Raw genomic sequence first — 22,432 nt, 5'->3', positions numbered from 1 at the left:
GGCCTGGCCCCGCCCTCAGGCCGCGCCCCCCCCCCGGCCGCCTCCGGATTGGTCCGCCCCTTCTGGCCCCGCCCCTCCCTTGGCCTGGCCACATCCCCGGTCTGGCCCCGCCCCCGTCCCGCCGCCTCCGGACTGGTCCGCCCCGCCTGGCCCCGCCCCTCAAGGCCGCGCCCCCGCCCCCGCCGCTCCGGATTGGTCCGCCCGGAGGCCCGGTGACGCGGCAGGGAGCGCGCTCCCACCTGGCGGCCCGCGCGCACGCGAGGAACCCGCTGTCTGCAAGCACAGCCCCGCCCCCCCGGGATGCTGTCCCCCGCCCGCCGCACCCCTTGCCCACCTCTTTCTGGCGGGTCTCCCGGTAAAGTGGCCTGGACCAGGGAGTGCAATTCCTTGTATATAAAGGACGCAGGGAGCATGGGTTGTTTCTTTGCACGGTGTAGAGAAGGGTCTGGAGATGGCCTGCCTGCCCATAATCTCCAGCCGTTTTCCAAACAGGAATTTATTTATTTTTTTAATATAGTTTATTGATTTTGTACAGAGAGGAAGGGAGAGAGATAGAGAGCTAGAAACATCGATGAGAGAGAGTCATAGATCAGCTGCCTCTTGCACACCCCCCACTGGGGATATGCCCGCAACCGAGGTACATGCCCTTGACCGGAATCGAACCCGGGTCCCTTCAGTCCCCAAGCCGACGCTCTATCCATTGAGCCAAACCGGTCTCGGCCCAAACGGGAATTTAAAGAACAGTGATGGAACCTGGCCAGGGTGGCTCATTGGTTGAGCATTGACCTTGTACCCAGGTGGTCCAGATCAGAGCACATGCCCAGTTTGCAAGCTCCATGCCCAGTAGGGGGCGTGCAGGAGGCAGCCCATCCATGATTCTCTCTCATTATTGATGTTTCTATCTCTCTACCTCTCCCTTCCACTCTAACATCAATTTAAAAAAAAAAAAAATGTTTTAAAGAAAAACAGTGATGTAAAAGCAATACCGGTAGTCCTTGGTGTCTCCTTGCAGTTTGGTTGTAAACCTACATATTTGAAGAAAGTGATTTGCGGGTTTAAGCAGGGAAAAAGTAAAAACAATTTAAACTTTAAAAAAAAAAAACTAGAAATATTCAACACAAAGTCCTTTTTAAAGTTGAATTACCAAGTGATTGTTAATTTGGCCATAACTTGGGTTATTAACCTGAGAAGGGGGTAGGAAATCCATCGCTGCTCACGAGTCATTAAACTCATGCTCCCTGAAGATCACTTGACCTCTCTCTATAAATTACCTGGGAGGGAGTATCCGCAAACAAGAAAAATAATTCTTTGAGCTACAATATTTTAAAGCTCCTCTCCTGAATAATCCAGGTCCCAAAGGCAAACTCTCATGCAGACAAATGGTGTAGACGCCCTCTTCCCTCTTAGTGCCCTTGGTTTGGCAATCTATGTTGTTTTTTATTGTGGCTGAGCTGTTTCAAAGTACCACACATTTATAACATTTAAAGCCAAAATACTCCAAAAAAATAAATAAGGACATTCTTCTATCTAAATAAAATGGTATTATTAATCCAACAAAATAAAAATAGCTCCTGAGATGAATCTCAGACCTTTCTATAGTTAAATTTATCCAGGTCCTCAACCTGTTCTCTGAGCACAATGGGGAGGCTGTTTCAAAGGAGGGAAGCATTACAACCCTGCATTGCTTGCTACCTGTCCTAAACATGAGGGAACATGGAGACATCCAATCAAATCTCTGTTACCGGTGAGAATGTGTACTCCTGAATACACACACGCACCATGTTACCAATCTGATAACCTAGATGGCCACTAAGTGACTGAGGGGCGGACAGACCCCCTGGACAAAGAGATGGAGCAGATGGCGAGAGATTTCATCATACTCAGAACATCATGAAATATAAAGTCATGAATTGTTTATTATAGGGGTGTCGAACTCAATCAGAGAAGGGGCCAAAATCTAAAATCCAGCCTAAATCGCAGGCCGAATGGTTTACTGAACAGTCATAAACTGACAATGTCATAAACTGACAGCGGAGTGCAGTGATGACAGCGCGGTGCGGGTCACATTGCAAGGCCTGGCGGGCTGGATTTGGCCCGCGGGCCTTGTGTTTGACACATGTGGTTTATTAAATCACTTATTTCTGGAATTTCCCATTTAATATTTAAGGCCCGAAGTTGACTGGATAACAAACTGTGGAAGGCAAATCATAAGGGAGTACTGTTGTATATGGTGTAACATAGGCTGGGCAAAGCCTGGCAATAGAAAACAGGGCTGTTTTATACTGTGACCAGCTCTGGGCTCAGCTTCACCTGTTTGGAATTCCAACAGGACATTCTAGGACGGCAAAGGGCCCCTGCTGTGACAGTTCGGACACTTTCTGCCTGGCCCGCACACATGCCTAATCCCCAGCAAGAACCACCAGCTATCTTGGTTTTGCAGAGGCAAAGGATAATACTACTTTCCATCTGGCCTTCTGGTGTGTGACGAACCCAAGTGTCCTCACCTGGCACCAGGATATGAGGAGAAGGTAGTGAAGGGACAGCTTAAATCTTCCTGGCGGTAAAAGCAAGGACCAAGCTCAGCCTTTCCCTGGTCACGTCACCTGAATCCGAATCAACAACAAGGAAAATTCCAATCTTTATGGCTTAACTGCCTTATCTTAATGTACACAAATATTACTGATTCGTTTTAAATCTGAAACTGTAAGCAGACAAACTTGATCTGATTAAAGCAAAAGTCTGACCAATCCCCTCCCAGCTCTCTAATCCAATCCTGGATTAGCCGCTGTACACTGTGTCCCAGGCTTTTTCCGACTATGCCGTACGCATCTGGTCTGCTGCTCATGACGTGAAACAGGTTTGAGGATGGTCACCTAGCATAGCACAACAGGAAGAGGACAGGCCTCAAACTTGCTCCACACCTAGGTCTAAATCTTTTATCTGCAACCAAAACGTCTAATTGAGTGAAAGATGATTATCAACTGTGACTTTGCCAGAATAACAGAACAACCGTGAAAGTACTGTAAAGAAGTTCACGATAGGTTGCACAAAAAGAACGTATAGTGTAAATTTTTAAAATATAAGTAAAGGTATAGATGCACAGAGCAGAAAGTGTAAAAGGTTTAGTAACTCATTTTAACAAATGTTCATCAGGCACCTCTGCTGTGTCAGACGCGTTGGATACGCCCAGGTTTCACAGTGAATGAAATGAAGTGCTTGCCTTCCTGGAGCTCATATTCTAAGAAGCATCAGGGGGGAAAATTAATATACAATTTAATGTTATATACACCACAACTGTGAAAAAAGGAAAAAGGGTAAGAATAATGTTAGAGGTATGCCATTTTAGGGAGGTGGTCAAAGACAACTTCCCTTAAGAAGTACCATTTGAGCCCTAACTCAGTGGATAGTGTGTTGGCCTTCAGACTCAAGGGTCCCAGGTTCAATTCTGGTCTACGGCATGTACATTGGTTGTGGGCACATCCCCAGTAGGGGGTGTGCAGGAGGCAGCTGATTGATGTTTCTCTCTCATCGATGTTTCTAACTCTCCTTCTTCCTTCCTCTCTATAAAAAAATAAAAAATAAAAAATAAATCAATAATATATATATATATTTTTTTTTTTTAAAGATACTCTGAAATAAATTTGAAGATTTCTAGTATCTTTAGTGATGTCTTATGTGCTAATAACCAATTAAGATTAACTTGCAATATAAATACTCAGGCATGACTTACAAAAACTTAATAAACTTCAACTTGAGGGTAAAAACCTAGGAAACTGCCTTCGGTCATGTCCTCAGACTTGTTCCTATGAGCCCTTGCACTGTCTCTCCTAAACTAAACAAGACAGCCATCCGCTTCCCTCTTCTGAAAAAGTTATCTCAAGTTGGTGGAACAAACCCAAACGTTCTAAGATTCCTTTTAATCATTAACCAGTTATTAAATGCACAATCACCAGTAAAGAAAAAAACTTATGATAACACTTTGTAAGTACAAATAATATAGTTTATTTAATCCCTGAAAACAAAAACAAAAAACAAAAAATGTCCACATCTAAAAAGAAAGACAGAACAATTATTCCTGACAATGGTATATAATTCACTTCTTCACACAGAGTACAGAGAAAGTTTGGAAAGCTCCCTTTCATAAAATTTTTTCATACTTATTTTAATAAAACATTTTAATTATTGCTTCTATGTGTGGTAGCATATTGCAATAATGAACAATGTAATATCCAAAACTAAATTCAATATAGTCTAAATCTAGAAGCTAGCTGCTCTTGGCAGTTATTATAGAGAATAAATACTATGAAATATAGGGCACCATGTGGCAATTAAATCTTCTACCAGGGACATTTAAATAAAGGTGTCCTTTGCTCTATGCTGGGATTACCCAAGATTAGGATCTTCTGTGCTATATACATTAACTGTTTTCCTGAAAGAAGAGTTAATCTTCATAATTTATATTATATCTTAAATGTTTCTAATTATTTTAAGTGGTCATTACATAAAATAAACAACTAATGTCTCTATTATACAAATCCAAAATTCCATAAAGCAGGGTACTCTTATATAATGTTAACATTTTCCAAGTAATTTAACGTAGCACAAATACCTTCATACATCTATGCATCTGGCCCCAGTCTCACGAATGTCTCCGTCTCCCTTCCCCTGCCAACATAAAGGCAAAATTATCCAAATACGGAAATAATATGCTTCCCTGACAGCACAGACACTCAATGGGTTAAACTGTTAATACTTATTTTTATCTCATCATAAAAATATCATTTGTTTTCAGAATACATGTAAGAAAATGTTACATATGAGATTTGCAATTACTATCTTAATGTTCTTTAATTGTCCCAATGTTAAGAATAGGTTACAGACAGTGGCTACTACCCATTTCAAGATTATTCTCATACAAATGTACTTTTTAAAAATATACAATAATTAACCTTCAGTTATTCTGAAGGATAGTGCAAATGAAGACATTCTTTGGGTCATGATTTCAAGACATTATTTTCAACATTATACTTCCTTGCTCTACTCATCATCTGAGTAACAAAATATAGCACTGGAAATAAGCACACTTTTTAACAGTTATCAGTCTGAGATTACATATATTGAGAACAAATGACAGAATGATTCGATAACAATATTCTTCACTTGTCTGAAAAACGTTACATATTTAAATAAATATTTCCTAGAAAGGAAGCCGTGTCTTTCAGTGTGTTTATTTCAGCTTGACCTCAAACACAAAAGGTTTCCATAAAGATCACCTATCTGCATACCACATCAACCATGTTACCAAATTCCCTTTAAAGGATACAGTTCAGCATTGAAGAGCCTTGCCTGAAAGCAAACTAATAACTTTTAAAACTTTATATACAGAATAAGAGTTCCACAATTCTGGAATATTCCTTGAAAATGCAGAGTATCTGAAAAGTATTACTCTAGCCTAGCCAGCGGTTTGAAAGCGTTTCTGTCCTCGGATCTAACCCATGGGATGCGGCAGCACAAGGTGATCTTTAACTGTTATCTAATGTTGCCGGATGCACTGATCCTTTTGTGCGTGGTGACTGGCACCAGGTTCCCACTAGTACCATTGGTAGTGTTGGTTGCTGAGCCGTTCACAACGATATAGTCAACTTTGTTCTCTAGTTTCACCAACCGCTGTAAAATGTCATCCAGAAGGACAGCAATTGTTCTTTTTAGATCCGCTAGGGGGGGAGGAAATCAAAATAAAACATATTAAACATTAGCATTAATATTTGTGTTTTCATAGTTTGAGGGGAAAAGTGAGCATTTATTAAGTCATCTGAAAGAAAATATACTAGAGAGAAAGCACTCAGACCACAAATAGAAAAGGCCTAATTATTGTAATCAATAGCATCAGAGCTTAAGGGAATTTCCGTTTTATAAATATGGGGGAACTCTCACTTTTCCAGTGCAATAAAACAGATTTAAAGTCTGGTAAAAAAGATTAATCCCACCCAGTCAGTGTGGCTCAATGGTTGAAGGTCGACCTGTGAACCAGGAGGTCACGGTTTGATTCCTGGTCAGGGCACATGCCCAGGTTGAAGGCTCAATCCTCAGTAATGGGCACGCAGGAGGAAGCCAACTGATGTTTCTTTCTCATCATTGATATTTCTCTCTCTCTCTCCCTCTTCCTTCCTCTCTGAAGTGAATAAAAATGTATGTTTTTAAAGCACAGTTTATAAAATATCAGGTGTGGAGGATCTCATTTTTGCTTTTAAAACTGCGTTGTCCTGCAGAGCTGGGCAGCACAACATAGACAGCTCGACTTTTCAAAATATCACAGTTATTCTGCTCAAGTAGAATGAATTTTGTTTTCAAGTATTTCTCTTGTTCCAGGAGAACTGCTTCTTCACTGCTGGACTAAGCAGAATGTAAAACAGTATAACCTGCATCTACATCTGCCACAAGTACACCAATCTCAATGCATGCCAACTCCTTCAACTCTGGTCACCTACATTTGACCCTCATCATCTCATAAAAACATCATCAAAGGGAGAAGAAAAAATGGAAATGCCTTTTATCTAGGGCATTCCCAGATAAAGATGGTAAACAAAGGCATGTCACCTCTGATGACTCTGAATAAGCCACCAAAACAATGCAGGTGTTTTTTTCTTTTTCTTTTTTAAACCCAGGAGGCCAAACTTAACAAGAAGAGACAATAGCAACAAGATTCCAGAAGCTGAAAAGCAGATGAGCACTAACTGACTTAGCAGACCTGAAAACATTGGACCTTGAAAGAGGAAAAATACCAAGAAGCAATTTGATTTTCTCCTCCGAACCCCACCCTAAAAGGCCCAGGACCAACTACCAATAAAAACATGGGTAAAGAAGGAATTAAAACAGGACTAGCCCTAGCCGGTTTGGCACAGTATATAGAGTGTCAGCCTGAGGACTCAAGAGTCCCAGGTTTGATTCCGGTCAAGGGCACATGCCCGGGTTGTGGGCTTGGTCCCCAGGAGGGGGAATGCAGGAGGCGGCCAATCAATGATTCCTCTCATCAATAAAAATATATTTTTTAAAAAACAGGATTAGATGAACATTTATAAAGCAATTTGATTCCTACCACTCCAAAATTGAAAAAAATAAAATAAAATTGCAAAGCCCTTCCCCATTGCAAAAAATCTCATGTATTTTCTGAGGCTAGTAAGCAGTTGAGGGCCTGGGGACCACACTGAACACTGGGGGTGCAGTTTACATAGGAAGTGCTGAGGCGACCCCTTCTCCCGTCTCTTCCTCTCACTCAGGCCCAGAACACCTGGGAGACCTATACTCTTTCTCTAGGGAATTTGACTAGGTCAAGAGGAAAGACCTAAATACACTAAGATTCGGGATGCCCCAAAGAATACAATACATTGTATAATAAAAAATTAGCTGGGCTTTATCAGGGATTCCTGGGAGGTAGCTCTAAACACTTGGAATTTCCTGAGTGGAAAAGAGACTTTGGCTGAAACCGGTTTGGCTCAGTGGTAGAGCGTCGGTCTGCGGACTGAAAGGCCCCGGGTTCGATTCTGGTCAAGGGCATGTACGTTGGTTGCGGGCACATCCCCAGTAGGGGGTGTGCAAGAGGCAGCTGGTCGATGTTTGTCTCTCATCGATGTTTCTAGCTCTCTATCCCTCTCTCCTCCTCTCTGTAAAAAATCAATATATTTTAAAAGAGACTTTGTTACTCATAGTGGGCCTCTGTGACTACACCTGATAGTTTATATTACTAATAAGATGTCTCAGGGCCCTTGCTGGTTTGGTTTGGTAAATAGAGCATCAGCCTGCGGAATGAAGGTCCTGGGTTCAATTCTGGTCAAGGGCATATACCCAGGTTGCAGACTCGATCCCCAGTTGGGGGTGTGCAGGAGCAGCCAATCAATGAGTCTCTCTCATCATTGATGTTTCTATCTCTCTCTCTCCCTTCTTCTCTGAAATCAATAAAAATATGTATTTAAAAAGAATTAGACATAACACTACAAAATATTAATAATTATTAAAGTGATAGATATATGAATATCATTATTTCTTTTTCAGTACAATTGAATTTTTCATAATAAAAAGCGAGGAAAACATTATTTGTAAAGTCCTTTGCACTAAGTAGAGTTAGACTTCCATGACTATCTTTGTTTCTTTTTCTATGACTATCTTTAAATAGGGATAGGTTCAAGAGGAGAAAACTAGAAATAGTCTACGTTAACTTACCATATCCTGCCATTGAAGCGCCATTCTCAACATCCATTGTGTTCTTATTTTCCTCTGCTAGAGCTTTAACGTATCTTTTGCTTAAATCTAGTATTTGTTCACGTAACTTGACACTACTTTGATGTCTTGGTTGTTGAAAAGTATAGTGCAGTAACATCAATCCCCAAATGAATCCAAATACAAGCAACAGTAAACTCAATTTCTGGGACATATTTTTTCTGGAGATTGAAAAAATCATTTCTCCTGAAGCAAACAGCCTAAGCTGAAAAGTGGTAACTATAAGCAAGCCACCAATCAAGATTTCTGAAGGGAAAACAAATTCCCTCCTCCTCCTTCTCTGCTAATATGGTATATTCTTCATCTTCAACAAGATGGCCTCCAGCTCTCAATTTCCCCTGTAAAACTGAGAAGAAAAAAGGCCATTAGTCATAACCTGTGTCAGTAACAGAATAAACAATGACATATTTAAGAAGAGTTTCTATAAATAGTTTTGATTTGGAACTATGTCATCTTCTTTGCCTACTTTCTCCACCACTCAGATCTTTATCAGTTTCCTTTACATAGCTCTTCAAAAATTTAAAACAGAGCCGAAACCGGTTTGGCTCAGTGGATAGAGCGTCGGCCTGCGGATTGAAAGGTCCCGGGTTCAATTCCGGTCAAGGGCACGTACCTTGGTTGCGGGCACATCCCCATTGGGGGGTGCAAGAGGCAGCTGGTCGATGTTTCTCTCTCATCGACGTTTCTAACTCTCTATCCCTCTCAATTCCTCTCTGTGTAAAAATCAATAAAATATATATATTTTTTTAAAAAATTTTAAACAGAAATGTCGATTCATTGAAAATATTTCTTTAAAATACCATCATAATTATAAAATTCTTTGAATGACTTCTTGTCATTTATAGCTAAAATTATGAATGTAAGATTTATAGGAGATTTCAGTCTATTCATAACAGGTCACCAATCTAAATGTCCAAAAACTATTTCTCCTCCTCTTAAAAAAAAAAAAAAAAAAAAAAAAAAAAGTAGATGCCAAATTTAAAGTTAGAAATGAGAAAAAATAAAACACTGGAAAGTCAAAATACCTGTCTGACTTAAAAAAAACAAACAACAACAACAACAACAACTGCAATATAAGTAAGTGTGCCAATATTTGAAAATGTCACTAGAAGATATTACTAACGGCAATTAGAGAATCTTAAGAAGCATTAATCCTAAGATTAAATATAAGTCATAATAATTGAATTCTGCAATGTAGCAGGATACAAAATTAACGCCTAGAAATATATGGCATTTTTATACACCACTTACAATCCCTTTTACCATTGCACCAAAAAAATTAAGATACCTAGGAATAACCTTAACTAAGGAGGTAAAAGACCTCTACTGGGAAAACTACAGGACACTGAAAAAAAGAGATAGAGGAAGATATAAACAGATGGAAGGACATACCATGTTCATGGATTGGTAGAATCAGCATCATTAAAAATGTCCATACTACCCAAAGCAATCTATAGATTCAATGTACTCCCCATTAAAATATCATCAGCATATTTCACAGACCTAGAACGAACTTTCCAAAAATTCATCTGTAATAAAAAAAAAAAGACCCCAAATAGCTGCAGCAATCCTGAGAAAGAACAAAGTAGGTGGGATCTCAATACCAGATTTCAAGCTATACTACAAAGCCACTGGTCTCAAACTGCCTGATACTGGCACAAGAACAGACATATATAATAGATCAATGGGATAGAAAAGAGAACCCAGGAATCGAACCAAATCACTATGCTCAATTAATATTTGACTAAGGATGCAAGAGCATACAATGGACTCAAGACAGTTTCTTCAATAAATGATATTGGGAAAACTGCACAGATAAATGAAAAAAAAAAAAAATGAAACTAGACCGCCAACTTACACCATACACAAAAATAAACTCAAAATGGATGAAGGTCTTAGACATAGGACGGGAAACCATAAAAATCTTGGAGGAATCCACAGGCAGAGAAATCTCAGACATATGCCGAAGCAATTTCTTCACCGATACAGCTCTTAGGGCAATGGAAACTAAAGAGAAAATAAACAAATGGGACATCAAAATTAAAAGCTTCTGCACAGCAAAAGAAACCATCAACAAAACAACAAGAAAGCCCCCTGCATGGGAGAACATATTTACCAATGTTATCTCCGATAAGGGCTTAATCTCCAACATTTACAGGGAACTCATACAACTTAACAAAAGGAAAATAATCCAATTTAAAAATAGGCAACGAACCAAAACCGGTTTGGCTCAGTGGATAGAGCATTGGCCTGCAGACTGAAAGGTCCCAGGTTTGATTCCGGTCAAGGGCATGTACCTTGGTTGCGGGCACATCCCCAGTAGGGGGTGTGCAAGAGGCAGCTGATCAATAATTCTCTCTCATCAATGTTTCTAACTCTCTATCCCTCTCTCCCCCCTATGTAAAAAAATCAATAGAATATAAAAAAATATATTTAAAAAAATTAAATAAAATAAAAATGGGCAACGAACCTAAATAGATACCTTTCGAGAGAGGGCATACAAAAGACCAAGAGATATATGAAAACATGCTCAAATTAACTATCAAAATGACAATGAGGTACCATCTCACACCTGTCAGAATGGCTATCATCAACAAATCAACAAATGACAAGTGCTGGTGAGGATGCGGAGAAAAAGGAACCCTCGTGCACTGCTAATGGGAATGCAGACTGGTGCAGCCATTATGGAGAACAGTATGGAGTTTCCTCAAAAAACTAAAAATGGAACTCCCATTTGACCCAGTGATCCCACTTCTAGGAATATATCTCAAGAACCTAGAAACACCAATCAGAAAGGATATATGCACCCCTATGTTCATAGCAGCACAATTTACCATAGCTAAGATTTGGAAACAGCCTAAGTGCCCAACAGCAGATGAGTGGATTAAAAAACTGTGTACATCTACACAATGGAATACCATGCTACTGTAAAAAGAAAGGAACTCCTACCATTTGCAACAGCATGGATGGACCTGGAGAGCATTATGCTAAGCGAAATAAGTCAGTCAGAGAAAGATAAATATCACATGATCTCACTCATTTGTGGAATATAGTGAACAACATAAACTGATGGACAAAAACAGATCCAGAGACAGAGAAGCATCAATCAGACCATAAAACCTCAGAGGGAAGACAGGGGAGGGTTGGGGAAAGTGGGAGAGATCAACCAAAGGACTTGTCTGCACACATATAAGCCTAATCAGTGGACACTAGGGGGGTGAGGGCATGAGCAGGTGAATGGGGGGGCTATGGGGGGGAAAGGACACATATGTAATAACTTAATAAAAATTTTTTAAAAAGAAAATAATAAGTTCTAAGTTTATACATCTAAGTTTACCACTTGCCAGACATAATGACAATTGTTAAAACAGGTTAATTTTTTTTTTAATATTTTCAAATTTACAATTCTAAATTTTAAATGATGCAGGTCTGTATTTTTATAATTTAAAGAAAAAAAAGAAAAGGTTATACTTCAATTTTTTAAAAGAGAAAGGTGATGATAATTACGGCATCTACAGCAGCGGTTCTCATCCTGTGGGTCGGCCTGTGGAATAAAGTTATTAAGCATTTTTAATTTAATGCTGAGAACCGCTATAGGGTCGCCTAAGACCATCAGAAAACACAGATGTTTACATTACGATTCCTAACAGCAGCAAAATTACAGTTATGAAGTAGCAACGAAAATAACTTTATGGTTGGGGGTCGCCATGACATGAGGAGCTGTATTAAAGGGTCGCGGCATTAGGAAGGTTGAGAACCACTGCAACCCATGTTCATCCTCTAACTCTCATGGCACATTACTTCATACGAACTGACTTCACACATGGTGCCATCCAATCGCATGTGAGCCCGGTCTCCTAAGTCTCAGGTCCCTTAAGGGTACATGCCCTACACTGCTGCCACAAACCCCAGAGCCTGGTGAGCACTCAGCAGAGACGCCTTATATTGTAGTTAGTTCCCTTGGAGCACATCCCGGACCTAACCCACCTCCTCCCGAGCAGCGGTATAACCTCCCTGCAATGCTTTTTGGGTGGGAAGGGGCAGCGGAGACAGGAATTTTGAGATAAAACTAAAATGTTTTCAATCATCCATTTCTAGGCTGGAAGAACCTAGGAAGAAATCTAATCCAATCCCCTCATATTTCAGATGAAGAAACCAACGCCCAGAAATGCTAAGTGTCTTGCCGAAAGTGACACAGTTTGTGGAAAAAACTGTACCGGTCCAGATCGCAGGTCCTAATTCACTATTAGGTTTTTCTCTGTACCACGCTACCTCCCTGGCCTCCACTGAATGAGCAGTAACATTAAGTGAAGCTTGTTATTTTTTGCTTTAAAAGAATATAACCAGAAGCCCTAACCAGTTTGGCTCAATGGATAGCACATCGGCCTGAGGACTCAAGGGTCCCAGGTTCGATTCCGGTCAGGGGCATGTACCTTGGTTATGGGCACATCAACCAGCTGCCTCCTGCAACCCTCTAACTCTCATGGCACATTACTTCATACAAACTGACTATATGAAGTCAGTTTATATGAAGTAATGTGCCATGAGAGTTAGAGGGTTGCAGGAGGCAGCTGGTTGATGTTTCTCTCTCATCGATGTTTCTAACTCTCTATCCCTCTCCCTTCCTCTTTATAAAAAAATCAATAAAACATTTTTTTTAAGAATATAACCAAAAAATAGTAATGGCAGTTTAGAGCAATGATCTCAAAATTCTTAAGATATATAACTTGTGCTATTCATTCAATTATCTAGTTAGCACATTTAAGTTTCAAATATGCTTTATTCACATAAATCAAAGTATTACAAAGTTGCTACAGAAAGGACTTCAGCAATCTTAGATCTTTGTGTGTTTTTTTATATGAGCATAATACTACAATAGAAAAGATATGAAGTAAAACAAAGATAAAACAAGGTGTTCTGGATGTAGACAACTTCACCATGACCAGCAAACACACTAAGAAGAAAGAACACGTTTTCAAAAAAAAGAGCTTGGGGAGAGGAACTGAGGGGAGGGTGCATAAAGGCCTAGGCCCAAGCACAGCCTTTACCACACGCAGTTCCATTTAAAGCATGAAAGAACTTTGTTCATTCATTCATTTTGCTCACTTGTTCATTCACATTTATTTAAAGCGCCTACTACGTGGCAGAAACTGGAGATGTAAAGGTGAAATGAAGGAAGACAGGATCCTGTGCTTCTGGAGAATATGCTTTAGTAGCAGTAGGACAATAAGCAAGCAAACACAGAAACAAACTAACTCCAGCCTGTAAATCGCTGTGGAGAAAACAAGCAGGACAGTGTGAGGACGGCTGTGGAGTCCAGAGGAGGTGCAAGGTCCAGGAAGACCAGAGTCTGAGCTGAGAAAGGAGAGGAAGCACAAAGTCTGGTTCCAATTACCTTTCAACTAAAACCTTTAGATTCTTTTCTGACCAGAATCTCGGGAGCAGACAGTAAATCCCTCGCTCTCACCCTCCTCGGCACAAACCAATGAGAAGGAGAGGGATCCCAACGCCCAGCATGGACTGGCCTGGTTTGCAGAAACCTTCCGAAGTGAACAGAAGAAAGCCACAAGCAAGGAAAGCTTTGCGGCCTCTTTCTTAGGAGAATGACAGCTGCTGTTTGTAATATACAGGAACAATAATGATTCAATACGGTGATCTTTACTCAGAAAAATGTAGTCTTATTGGTGTTTTCTAACATGAAAGGGGCAGTGGCAAGATGGGGTGTGGAATAAAGTCTAGGTAGCAATCCACTGTCATGTTAATTGATCATTGTTATTAAGCAGTTTTAATTGAATGTTTTCAAACTCTACAATAGTCCTTGTTAAAGAACACAAACATATCAAAAACAAAGAACCTGGGGAAATTATTTTCCTTATTTTTATATTTATTCCTGGACTTAATGTCCCCACTCCAATTTGCAAAACCGTTGGAGATCTGTAAAGCTCCAAAGATCTGGTTTAAGTTTTACTGTGTCACTTGCCAAACAGCAAACATCAAACAACTAGATATTTAAGCAAATTGTCAGTGGTTTCTCACTAGCCAAGACAAATACATTAATCTAACGCTGTTACTAAGGACAATAAAGACAGATAGTCAGTGAATATTTAAATTAGAACTCTCATAAACATAATGAGATGCACAAAGAGAACTGACTACCCAACATCAAACAAAAGGGGGAAATGAGGCTCCAAACTTTCAACCAGGACTCCAATGTTTTCAAAAACAAGAAACAAAATCAACTTAATAGTTTGCAACTGGCACTTGTTTAAAAAACAAGATAAGCCGAAACCGGTTTAGCTCAGTGGTAGAGCATCGGTCTGCGGACTGAGGGGTCCCGGGTTTGATTCCGGTCAGGAGCATGTGTGTTGGTTGCGTGCACATCCCCGGTTGGGGGTGTGCAGGAGGCTCGGCTGGTCGATGTTTCTCTCACATCGACGTTTCTAGCTCTCTGTCTCTCTCCCATCCTCTCTGTAAAAAAATCAATAAAATATATATTTTTTTAAAAAAAAGATAAAATAGAAACCATCAGAGTAGACTTCGCCCACTACAGACTTCATTTTGCAAAACTTTTCTTTCTGTTTACATATAAATACATATATATACAGATATATATAGATATATATATAGATATATATAGATATATATAGATAGATATAGATAGATATAGATATAGATATAGATATAGATATATCTTTTTCATACACAGGTACACACATGCACACACAGAGCTATACATCTGTGGAGTCTTGACATAAGGACTCATGTTATGGGCTGTAGTCAAAAAATTTAAAAACACTGCATTTCACGCTACCTGTCCCGAAATACCTCCTTGTAGTTTTATGTAAACAGTGCAATAGCAACATAAAAAACATTAGTGGATGTCTAATCCTATTTTTAAAACCTCTCCTTTAAATCCCATTTCTGCATTTCTTTGGCAATCTGCTTCATGAACCAACATGGCCACAGCTAAAGCAACTCCCTTCAGCAATAGTATCAGCAACTAGCAAGCAGAGACCTCTCACTGCGCCAAAGGTACTACCCTGCAAGAATCGCTATTAGTCTCCTAAGAAATGTACAGCCAGAGAAGCAGATATTTCTTACAAAAAGGAGACAGTGTGTTCACCAGAGCTCAGGGGTTCAGAGAGTTCTCTCCAAAAAAGGCTCAGAAACAAGTTCCCCACAGATTTGATCTTGGAATGCAATTTCAGGGGGAAAGGGCATTTCTAAATCCTAAATTACTGAAATTCTTGCTCTACGTAATATTGCCTAAGGTTAATGGGGGGGGAGGGGGGCGGTAAAGACTGAACACAGGACACAGTCATTCACTCCTAATTAGCTGTAAGATCAAAAATGTGAACTGCCTTGAGAAAAGCTACCCTAGAACTCCAGCTGAGATACAGAAATATCATATCTAAAGATATTAGATGATTTTTATTTTGTTTTTTGCTAATCCTCACCCGAGGTTATTTTCCCTTTGATTTTTAGGGGAGGTGGAAGAGAGAGGGAAAGACAGAGAGAAACACGTTGATTCGTTGTCTCCTGCACGCTCCCCAACCAGGGCCCGGCCAGGGAGGAGCCTGCAACCAAGATACACGCCCTTGACTAGAATCGAACCCGGGACCCTTTTGTCCACAGGCCAAATGCTCTATCCACCGGGCCAAACCCGCTAGGGCTAAAGATATTAGGTCATTTTTAGATGGCACGTTTGGGAGAGGGGAGAGAAGACTGTAACACTGAAGAGTGAAAAGACAGAAAAATCTGGGTAAAGTGAGTCAGGGTTAAGAATAGAACAGGTTAAGGCAAAAGGACAACGACTCAGTCACTATGCCAGAGTAAAATTTTAATCTAAAATAGATGGTGCAGCACTGGGTCTTTCCGTCACAGGGTCTGACCTGCCCACAGCCTCAGCCAGTCATGTTCTGTGCCACGTGGCCCCACGGCCCCCCCCACAGGGGACCAGACTAGCTCTGTGCACCTTTGCCTAAGCCTCGGACAAAGAGAGGCCCCTCAGAAAACCAGAATGCTGATTTGAGAGCAGGAGCAAAAGGGAAAAGAATTCAGAAAAGAAGGAACAATGAACTTGGGCTCGGGGACGGACAACCAGAGCTGTATACAAAGAAGCAGGCATAACAGGTAAACTGAGGCATGAGTAAAAGAAAAGAGGTAACGGCAGGAAGTGAGGAGGAAGAGAGCTAAGCATGGCAGCCATGCAGAGGGAGCACTGCGGCTCAGGAAGGAGAGTCCGGTGGTGGCAGCTTCCTAGACCTTTCCCCCGTACTGCCTTCCTCCCTGTGGAAGTGCACCCCTGAGACACAAACAAATGACTAAAGAGGTCTGCATCCTTTCCCCCCCACATGAGAAAGAATGTCTAAAATCCCTCCTCGTTCCAAGGCTGAGCTGGGAGAGTCCTTGGAACCAGGCCAGCGCACCATTTCAGGGAGGAGCCGAGGCCCACGGCGGAACCGAAGGTCACACAGACCCTGGCGGCGGCGCTGGCCCAGGACCAAGGACCCCCTCCTGTGGCCGTTACCTCTCCCACACTTTTCTAGTAACACCGACACGGAAGCGTGTTCCTTTGTTTTCAAGACAAGTATTTTTGCCATGTTTTTAAATGAATCAGCAAATCTTTATGTGCATATGCCATCTCCCACGGTTTAAGTTTTCCACTTGCATACCCTCTGGCTCTCTGTTATCTTTATGAAATACAGTCGTTAGATGTCTCCTCTTCTACTGAAAAAAACAACTTAAATGCGTCTGTCACTAAAGACGGTGCACGGAATATTCATCAGGCCGCACTATAACTGTACATTCAAACAGAGCACCACTCAGGACGTATTTTACCTACTACACCGTAGTGTTCAAACCCAAAATAGTACAAAACAGACATTTTAAGTGAAACAAAATCTTTCAATGAAGGACCATAAAGATTTCTTTGACGAAAAACTCATCACCAATACCAGTAAAATCCAGAAGACAGTGCAAGGACAACTCAAACGAAAGAGGGGCTAATGTGAAATATTTCAAGCCATTTCCTTACAAAATGTATTATTACACTGAATCAATTGTCCTGAGAACAAAAAACTGCAACTTGGAAGCACAAATCCCAAAGGGAGGAAATGACGAGCCGGTGAGAAAGAACAGAAGTAAAAAGAAGTGGGTACTGAGGAGGGGTTTCCCTCAGGACTGCAGATGCTTACTCTGCCAAACACCTAAGCTGCTCTAAGGATCCCGCAAAGGACAACGCAGGGAGGGGGTGAGGAGTCCTTGTACGTAAGTCCAGAGCTGATCCACAGAAAAGCAGAGTCATCGGTTTCCTAAGAACAGCCTCAGCCATCCTAAAACAGCAGGTTTTTTAAAATTCTTTGCTTAGGTTTAAGGTGCACAGACATAAAGTGAAGAACGCTGCAGTGGCCAAAACCTGTGTGGCTCAGTGGACAGAGCGCCGGCCTGTGGACTGAAGGGTCCCGGGTTCGATTCCGGTCAGGGGCATGTACCTTGGTTGCGGGCACATCCCCAGTGAGGGGTGTGCAGGAAGCAGCTGATCGATGTTTCTAATTCTCTATCTCTCTCCCTTCCTCTCTATAAAAAAATCAATAAAAAATATTTTTTTTAAATTATAAAAAAACAACACTAGAGTGATAGTCATTTAAAAAAAAAACAAACACAAAATTCACAAATCCAGAGGCTACTTCAGAGTAGCTAATGAAAGTATCCTAATCAAAAGATTTATTTTTTGTCAAATAAAGAATTAGTGGCATTGTTAAGTATACGACTTCTTATCCTAATAACTTAAAGGTGTGCAGTTTGTTGCCATTTGAATGATGGGAAAACTCCGGCCTCAGGATTGGAACCCAGGCTGGCGGAGCCATGCTTCTGAGAGTAATTTCAGTTCCTCCTTACCTCCCACCCAGGAGCTGAGTTTTGAAAAGGAAGCTAAAAAGAGGCATGTGAGCCCTACCTGGTTTCGCTCAGTGGACAGAGCCTGGGCCCTTGGACGGAAGGGTCCTGGGTTCGATTCTGGTCAAGGGCAAGTACCTTGGTTGCAGGCTGCCCGGACTCGTGCTGGAGGCAACCAATAGGTGTGAAGCACACTGACGTTCCTCTCTGCCTCTCCCCCTCCTCCCACTCTCTCTGAAAAATAAATGGGGAAATATCCTTGGGTGAGGAGTAGCAAAAAAATAAAGATTATTTGTGACAGTTTAAGGGGGTGGGAGGGGGGAGCTTGACTTTATCTCTCAGAGTTGTGGAAGCAAAAGGGGCCGCACACTAAACCTGGGCAGCTGGGCGGAAGCCTGCATGGTGAGCCTTACAAACTCAGCGACCTGAAGGAACCCCAGAGGATGGTCTGAAATGGAAACTTCCTAACTAAAAGCAAGGGTAATGCTGTCCTAGGCTGCTATCTTCCTGGACCAAGGTCAATCTTTCCCTGAACTGAGCCTGACTGGGGTCTTTTTGCATCTACTGCAATGCCTTTGGAATGTCATGATAATTTCCTTTTTTTTCCAGACCCCTCAGAGTACAGACCCCAGAACCCTTCATTGTCAGTTATCTGTTGGTTGTTTCACCTACCCCATACCAACAATATAAAAGTTTACTCATTTTATCCATTTTAATATAAAATGTTTAATATACAAATGTTTAATATAAAATGTTTACCCGTTTTACCTTTTTCCCCAGCCTCAGAGTTCCCCGCTTTGCTTTCTCCCGTCTCCCTCATCTATCACCAATGGAGTTCGTGTCACCCCCTCAGGTTTTACCCTCTGCCTCTGATGTGTAAAAATAAGTGGCAAAGCTCCGACTGGTCTGGCGCAGTGGACAGAGCGTCGGCCTGCGGACTCAAGGGTCCCAGGTTCGATTCCGGTCAGGGGCAAGCACCTTGGGTTGCCGGCACATCCCCAGTAGTGGGTGTGCAGGAGGCAGCTGATCATTGTTTCTCTCTCATCGATGTTTCTAGCTCTCTATCCCTCTCCCTTCCTCTCTGTGAAAAATCAATTTTAAAAATATATATATTTTTTTAAATAAGTGGCACAACTGCCATTGCCCTGAGCATCTCATCAATCTGTTGAGATGCTGCTCCCCGACAATGAACCTCAGTGGGGCTCAAATAAACTCAAAAAAATAAATAAAACTTCTTACGGATCTGATCGTTCCTTCCCTCTACAGTGTAGCAGCACAGAGCCGAGCTGTCAAACCAGGGAGAGAGGCGAGCGCGGCCGCTCCGCCCGCCCCGCCGCGGCGGCCCCGGAGCCGCGCTCGGTCCTCGCCCCCCGCGCTCCGCCTCGGACGGGGGGCGGCGGCGGCGGGCTCCGCGGGGCCGGGGCGGCCGCAGCCGGAGGGGCTCCGCGGGCCGCGCCGCCGGGGCGCCTCCGCCCGGCTCCCCTCCGCCCGCCCCCACCGCCTTGCCTGCGGGCTTCTGGTCGCCGCCGCCGCCGCCGCCGGGCTCCGATCGGGGGCGTCAGCCGCGCCCCGCGCCGGGAAGCCGCCTCCGGGCCGGGATGAAGGAAGGACGCGGGACCGGGAATCCGCGACGAGGCTGCTTTCCAGCTCGTGGGGATTCCACTCCGCGGTCCCCGCACTCCGCTTCCGCTCCGCCTCCCGGGCGCTTCCCCCCGCCGCCTCGGAGCCGGCGGCCGCGGCGCGCGCGGCATTGTGGGGGTTGTAGTCCCAGCGGGCGGACGAGGCGGCACGTGCCCCGAGCCCTCAGGCTCCGGCCGCGGGTCAGGGCGACGCCGTCGCGTGGCAACCGGAGGGAGGGCCGGCCCGCTCCTTCTTCCGGATTGGAGGGAGGTTTATGGAGGCGTCCGCTGCCTCTCTCTGCAGACGCTGGAAAAGGAGTGTGGGCTTCTTTCACTCCTGACCCTGCAGCAGGGAACCAACATTTCCAAAAGCTGTTGGTTTGGGGCCAAAGGACTTTGTAGGGATTAAAAGTGACCTGCAGCCCGGCGGCCTGGCTCAGTGGTTGAGCATCCATCCACCTGGGAGCCTGACCCGGTTGGGCGCTCCATCCCCAGAGTGGGGTGTGCAGGAGGCAGCCCATCAATGATTCCCTTCATCATTGATGTTTCTCTCCCTCCCCCTTCCTCTGAAATAAATAATTTTTTTAAGTGAGCTACATATGTTGTCCCTGAATGTCCTTAGCCGGTGGAGTAAGGCAAGAAAAGTAAAAGGTTTGCTAGGAAGAAACAAAACTGTTATTCTTCAAGGTGGTAAAATTATGTGTGGGGCAAATCCTAAAGAATCTAAAAATGAATCGTTAAAATTAATAAATTTAACAGAGGGTTAATAAATCTTATTTGTTTTGTTTTTTGTTCTGTTTTGTTGTTAATCTTCATCCGAGGCTATTTTTTCCATTGCTTTTTAGAGAGAGTAGAAGGTAGAAAGAGAGATAGAAAAAGAGAAAAAGCAAAGTGTGAGGGAGACACATCATTTGGTTGCCGCACGTCTGGAGCCTGCAACCCAACCGCTGAGCCAAACCAACTAGGACTAAATATGATTTGTTTAAAAATCAATATTTCACCCAGCCAGCGTGGCTCAGTGGTTGAACGTGGACCTAGAATCAATAGGTCATAATTCAATTCCCAATATGCCGGGTTGTAGACTCATCCCCAATATGGCGCCTGCAGGAGGCAGCCAATCAGTGATTTTTCTCTCATCACTGATGTTTCTATCTCTCTCTCCCTCTCCCTTCCTGTTTGAAATGAATAAAGAATAAATAAATAAATAAATAAATAAATAAATAAATAAATACCACATACAATAGCTTAAAACAAATATCAAATACCTAGGAATAAAGCAAAGAAATGCAAAACCTTTATGAAGAAAACATTTTTTGACACATTGAAGAAGACAGATTTGAAAACATCAATACTTAGAGATGTCAACTCTTCCCAAATTTACCTGTAAATCCAGTGCAATCTCAATAGGTTTGTGTGTGCGTGACAAAAATATTTAACAAATTAATTTAAAATTTTATGAAAGAGCAAACACAATCATTAATAAGATTAGTGAAAGAGAAGGAAGACAGATATCAAGCTTTATTATAGAACCCTAATAATTAAGGCAGTGTGTTAGTGGTTCAAAAATAGATAAATATTCCAATGGAAACGAATAAAGAGTCCAGAAGATCTCACCCATACTTGGGAATGTGATTTATGTTGCCATGGTGATGATGCAGAGAAATGTCTAAAGAATGGGTTTCAGTAATTGGTACTAAGACAAATAGATTCCCATCTGGAAGAAAAAAATTAAAATGAGTTTTTTAAATTACACACAAAAATAAATTCCAGGTGGATAATACTCATAATTTTTTTGTTGTTGTTGTTAATCCTCTCCTGACGATATTTTTCCATTGATTTTTAGAGAGAGTGGAAAGGAGGGTCAGAGAGACAGAGAAAAAGAGAGATCAATGTGAGAGAGACACATCAATTGGTTGCCTCCCACACACACACCAACTAACCTGAGGATCAAGCTTGCAATGAAGATAGGTGCCCTTGACCAGCAGGGACCCTTCAGTCTGCAGGCTGACCTCTATCCAGTGAGCCAAACCAGCTAAGGCAATACTCATAAATTTGAAAGGCAAAACAATAAAGCTTAGAAGATACAATTGCAGCATATGTTCATGACCTCAAGAGTAGGGGACAGACTTTTAAACTAATCCAAAAAGCACTATATAATAGAAGAAATGATAAATATGACTGCATTAATGTTTAAGAGTTACTTTGACCAAATGACACTATTAAAAGAGATAAAAACAAGCCTCATAGTTAAATAAAAAAATTTACAGCATTATTGCTGTACACCTTAAACTTACACATACAGAGCTCTATGTCAATTATCTCTCAATAAACCTGAAAAAATGTATTGCATATATAACTAAGAATATATAAAGAACCACAAACATAAGGAAAATATTTGAACAGGCACATCACTGAGGAAGAAATCCAAATAACCAGTAAACATTAATAAGTATCAACCTCATATGAAAACAGGTAAATTAAAATGATAGTAAGGCAATACTATGCAACCAACAGGTTGGCTAAAATGAAAAAGACTCACAATTACAAGTGTTGACCCAAGAGCGTAGCAATGGGAATTTTCACTTTTCTGTAGCGAGAGTATATTAATAGAGCAGTTTAAAGATTGTTTGGCCTTATATACT

At 41.8% G+C, this 22,432-nt stretch overlaps 1 protein-coding gene across 2 annotated transcripts; it reads right to left on the bottom strand.

Annotated features, from left to right (window-relative positions):
• Nucleotides 1-3,984: 3,984 nt before the first annotated feature.
• CCDC126 (coiled-coil domain containing 126) lies at nucleotides 3,985-19,882 on the bottom strand. 2 transcript variants are annotated; one of them, XM_084896359.1, is made up of 3 exons: nucleotides 19,678-19,882; nucleotides 8,218-8,620; nucleotides 3,985-5,714 (listed from the first exon to the last, which is right to left on the bottom strand). In XM_084896359.1, the coding sequence occupies exons 2-3, from the start codon at nucleotides 8,453-8,455 to the stop codon at nucleotides 5,530-5,532; spliced, it is 423 nt and encodes a 140-aa protein (XP_084752485.1). In that variant the 5' UTR covers nucleotides 8,456-8,620; nucleotides 19,678-19,882; the 3' UTR covers nucleotides 3,985-5,529. The 2 variants fall into 2 exon arrangements, with proteins under 2 accessions (XP_084752485.1, XP_084752486.1); XM_084896360.1 differs by lacking the exon at nucleotides 19,678-19,882 and adding an exon at nucleotides 10,133-10,433.
• Nucleotides 19,883-22,432: the final 2,550 nt, after the last annotated feature.

The sequence above is a fragment of the Pipistrellus hanaki genome (genome assembly GCF_964339955.1).
Source record: "Pipistrellus hanaki genome assembly, chromosome: 10".
NCBI classification, from domain to species: Eukaryota; Metazoa; Chordata; class Mammalia; order Chiroptera; family Vespertilionidae; genus Pipistrellus; species Pipistrellus hanaki.
This window is presented reverse-complemented; position numbering and strand designations above follow the sequence as displayed.

What these genes read in the sequence shown, in the direction of transcription:
- CCDC126 (XM_084896359.1), bottom strand. Translation starts at nt 8,455, where the DNA reads ATGATTTTTTCAATCTCCAGAAAAAATATGTCCCAGAAATTGAGTTTA. An exon ending in CGCTTCAATGGCAGGATATG is followed by an intron (nt 5,715 to 8,217) that starts GTAAGTTAACGT and finishes CTCCCCCCCTAG; the next exon opens with CGGATCTAAAAAGAACAATT.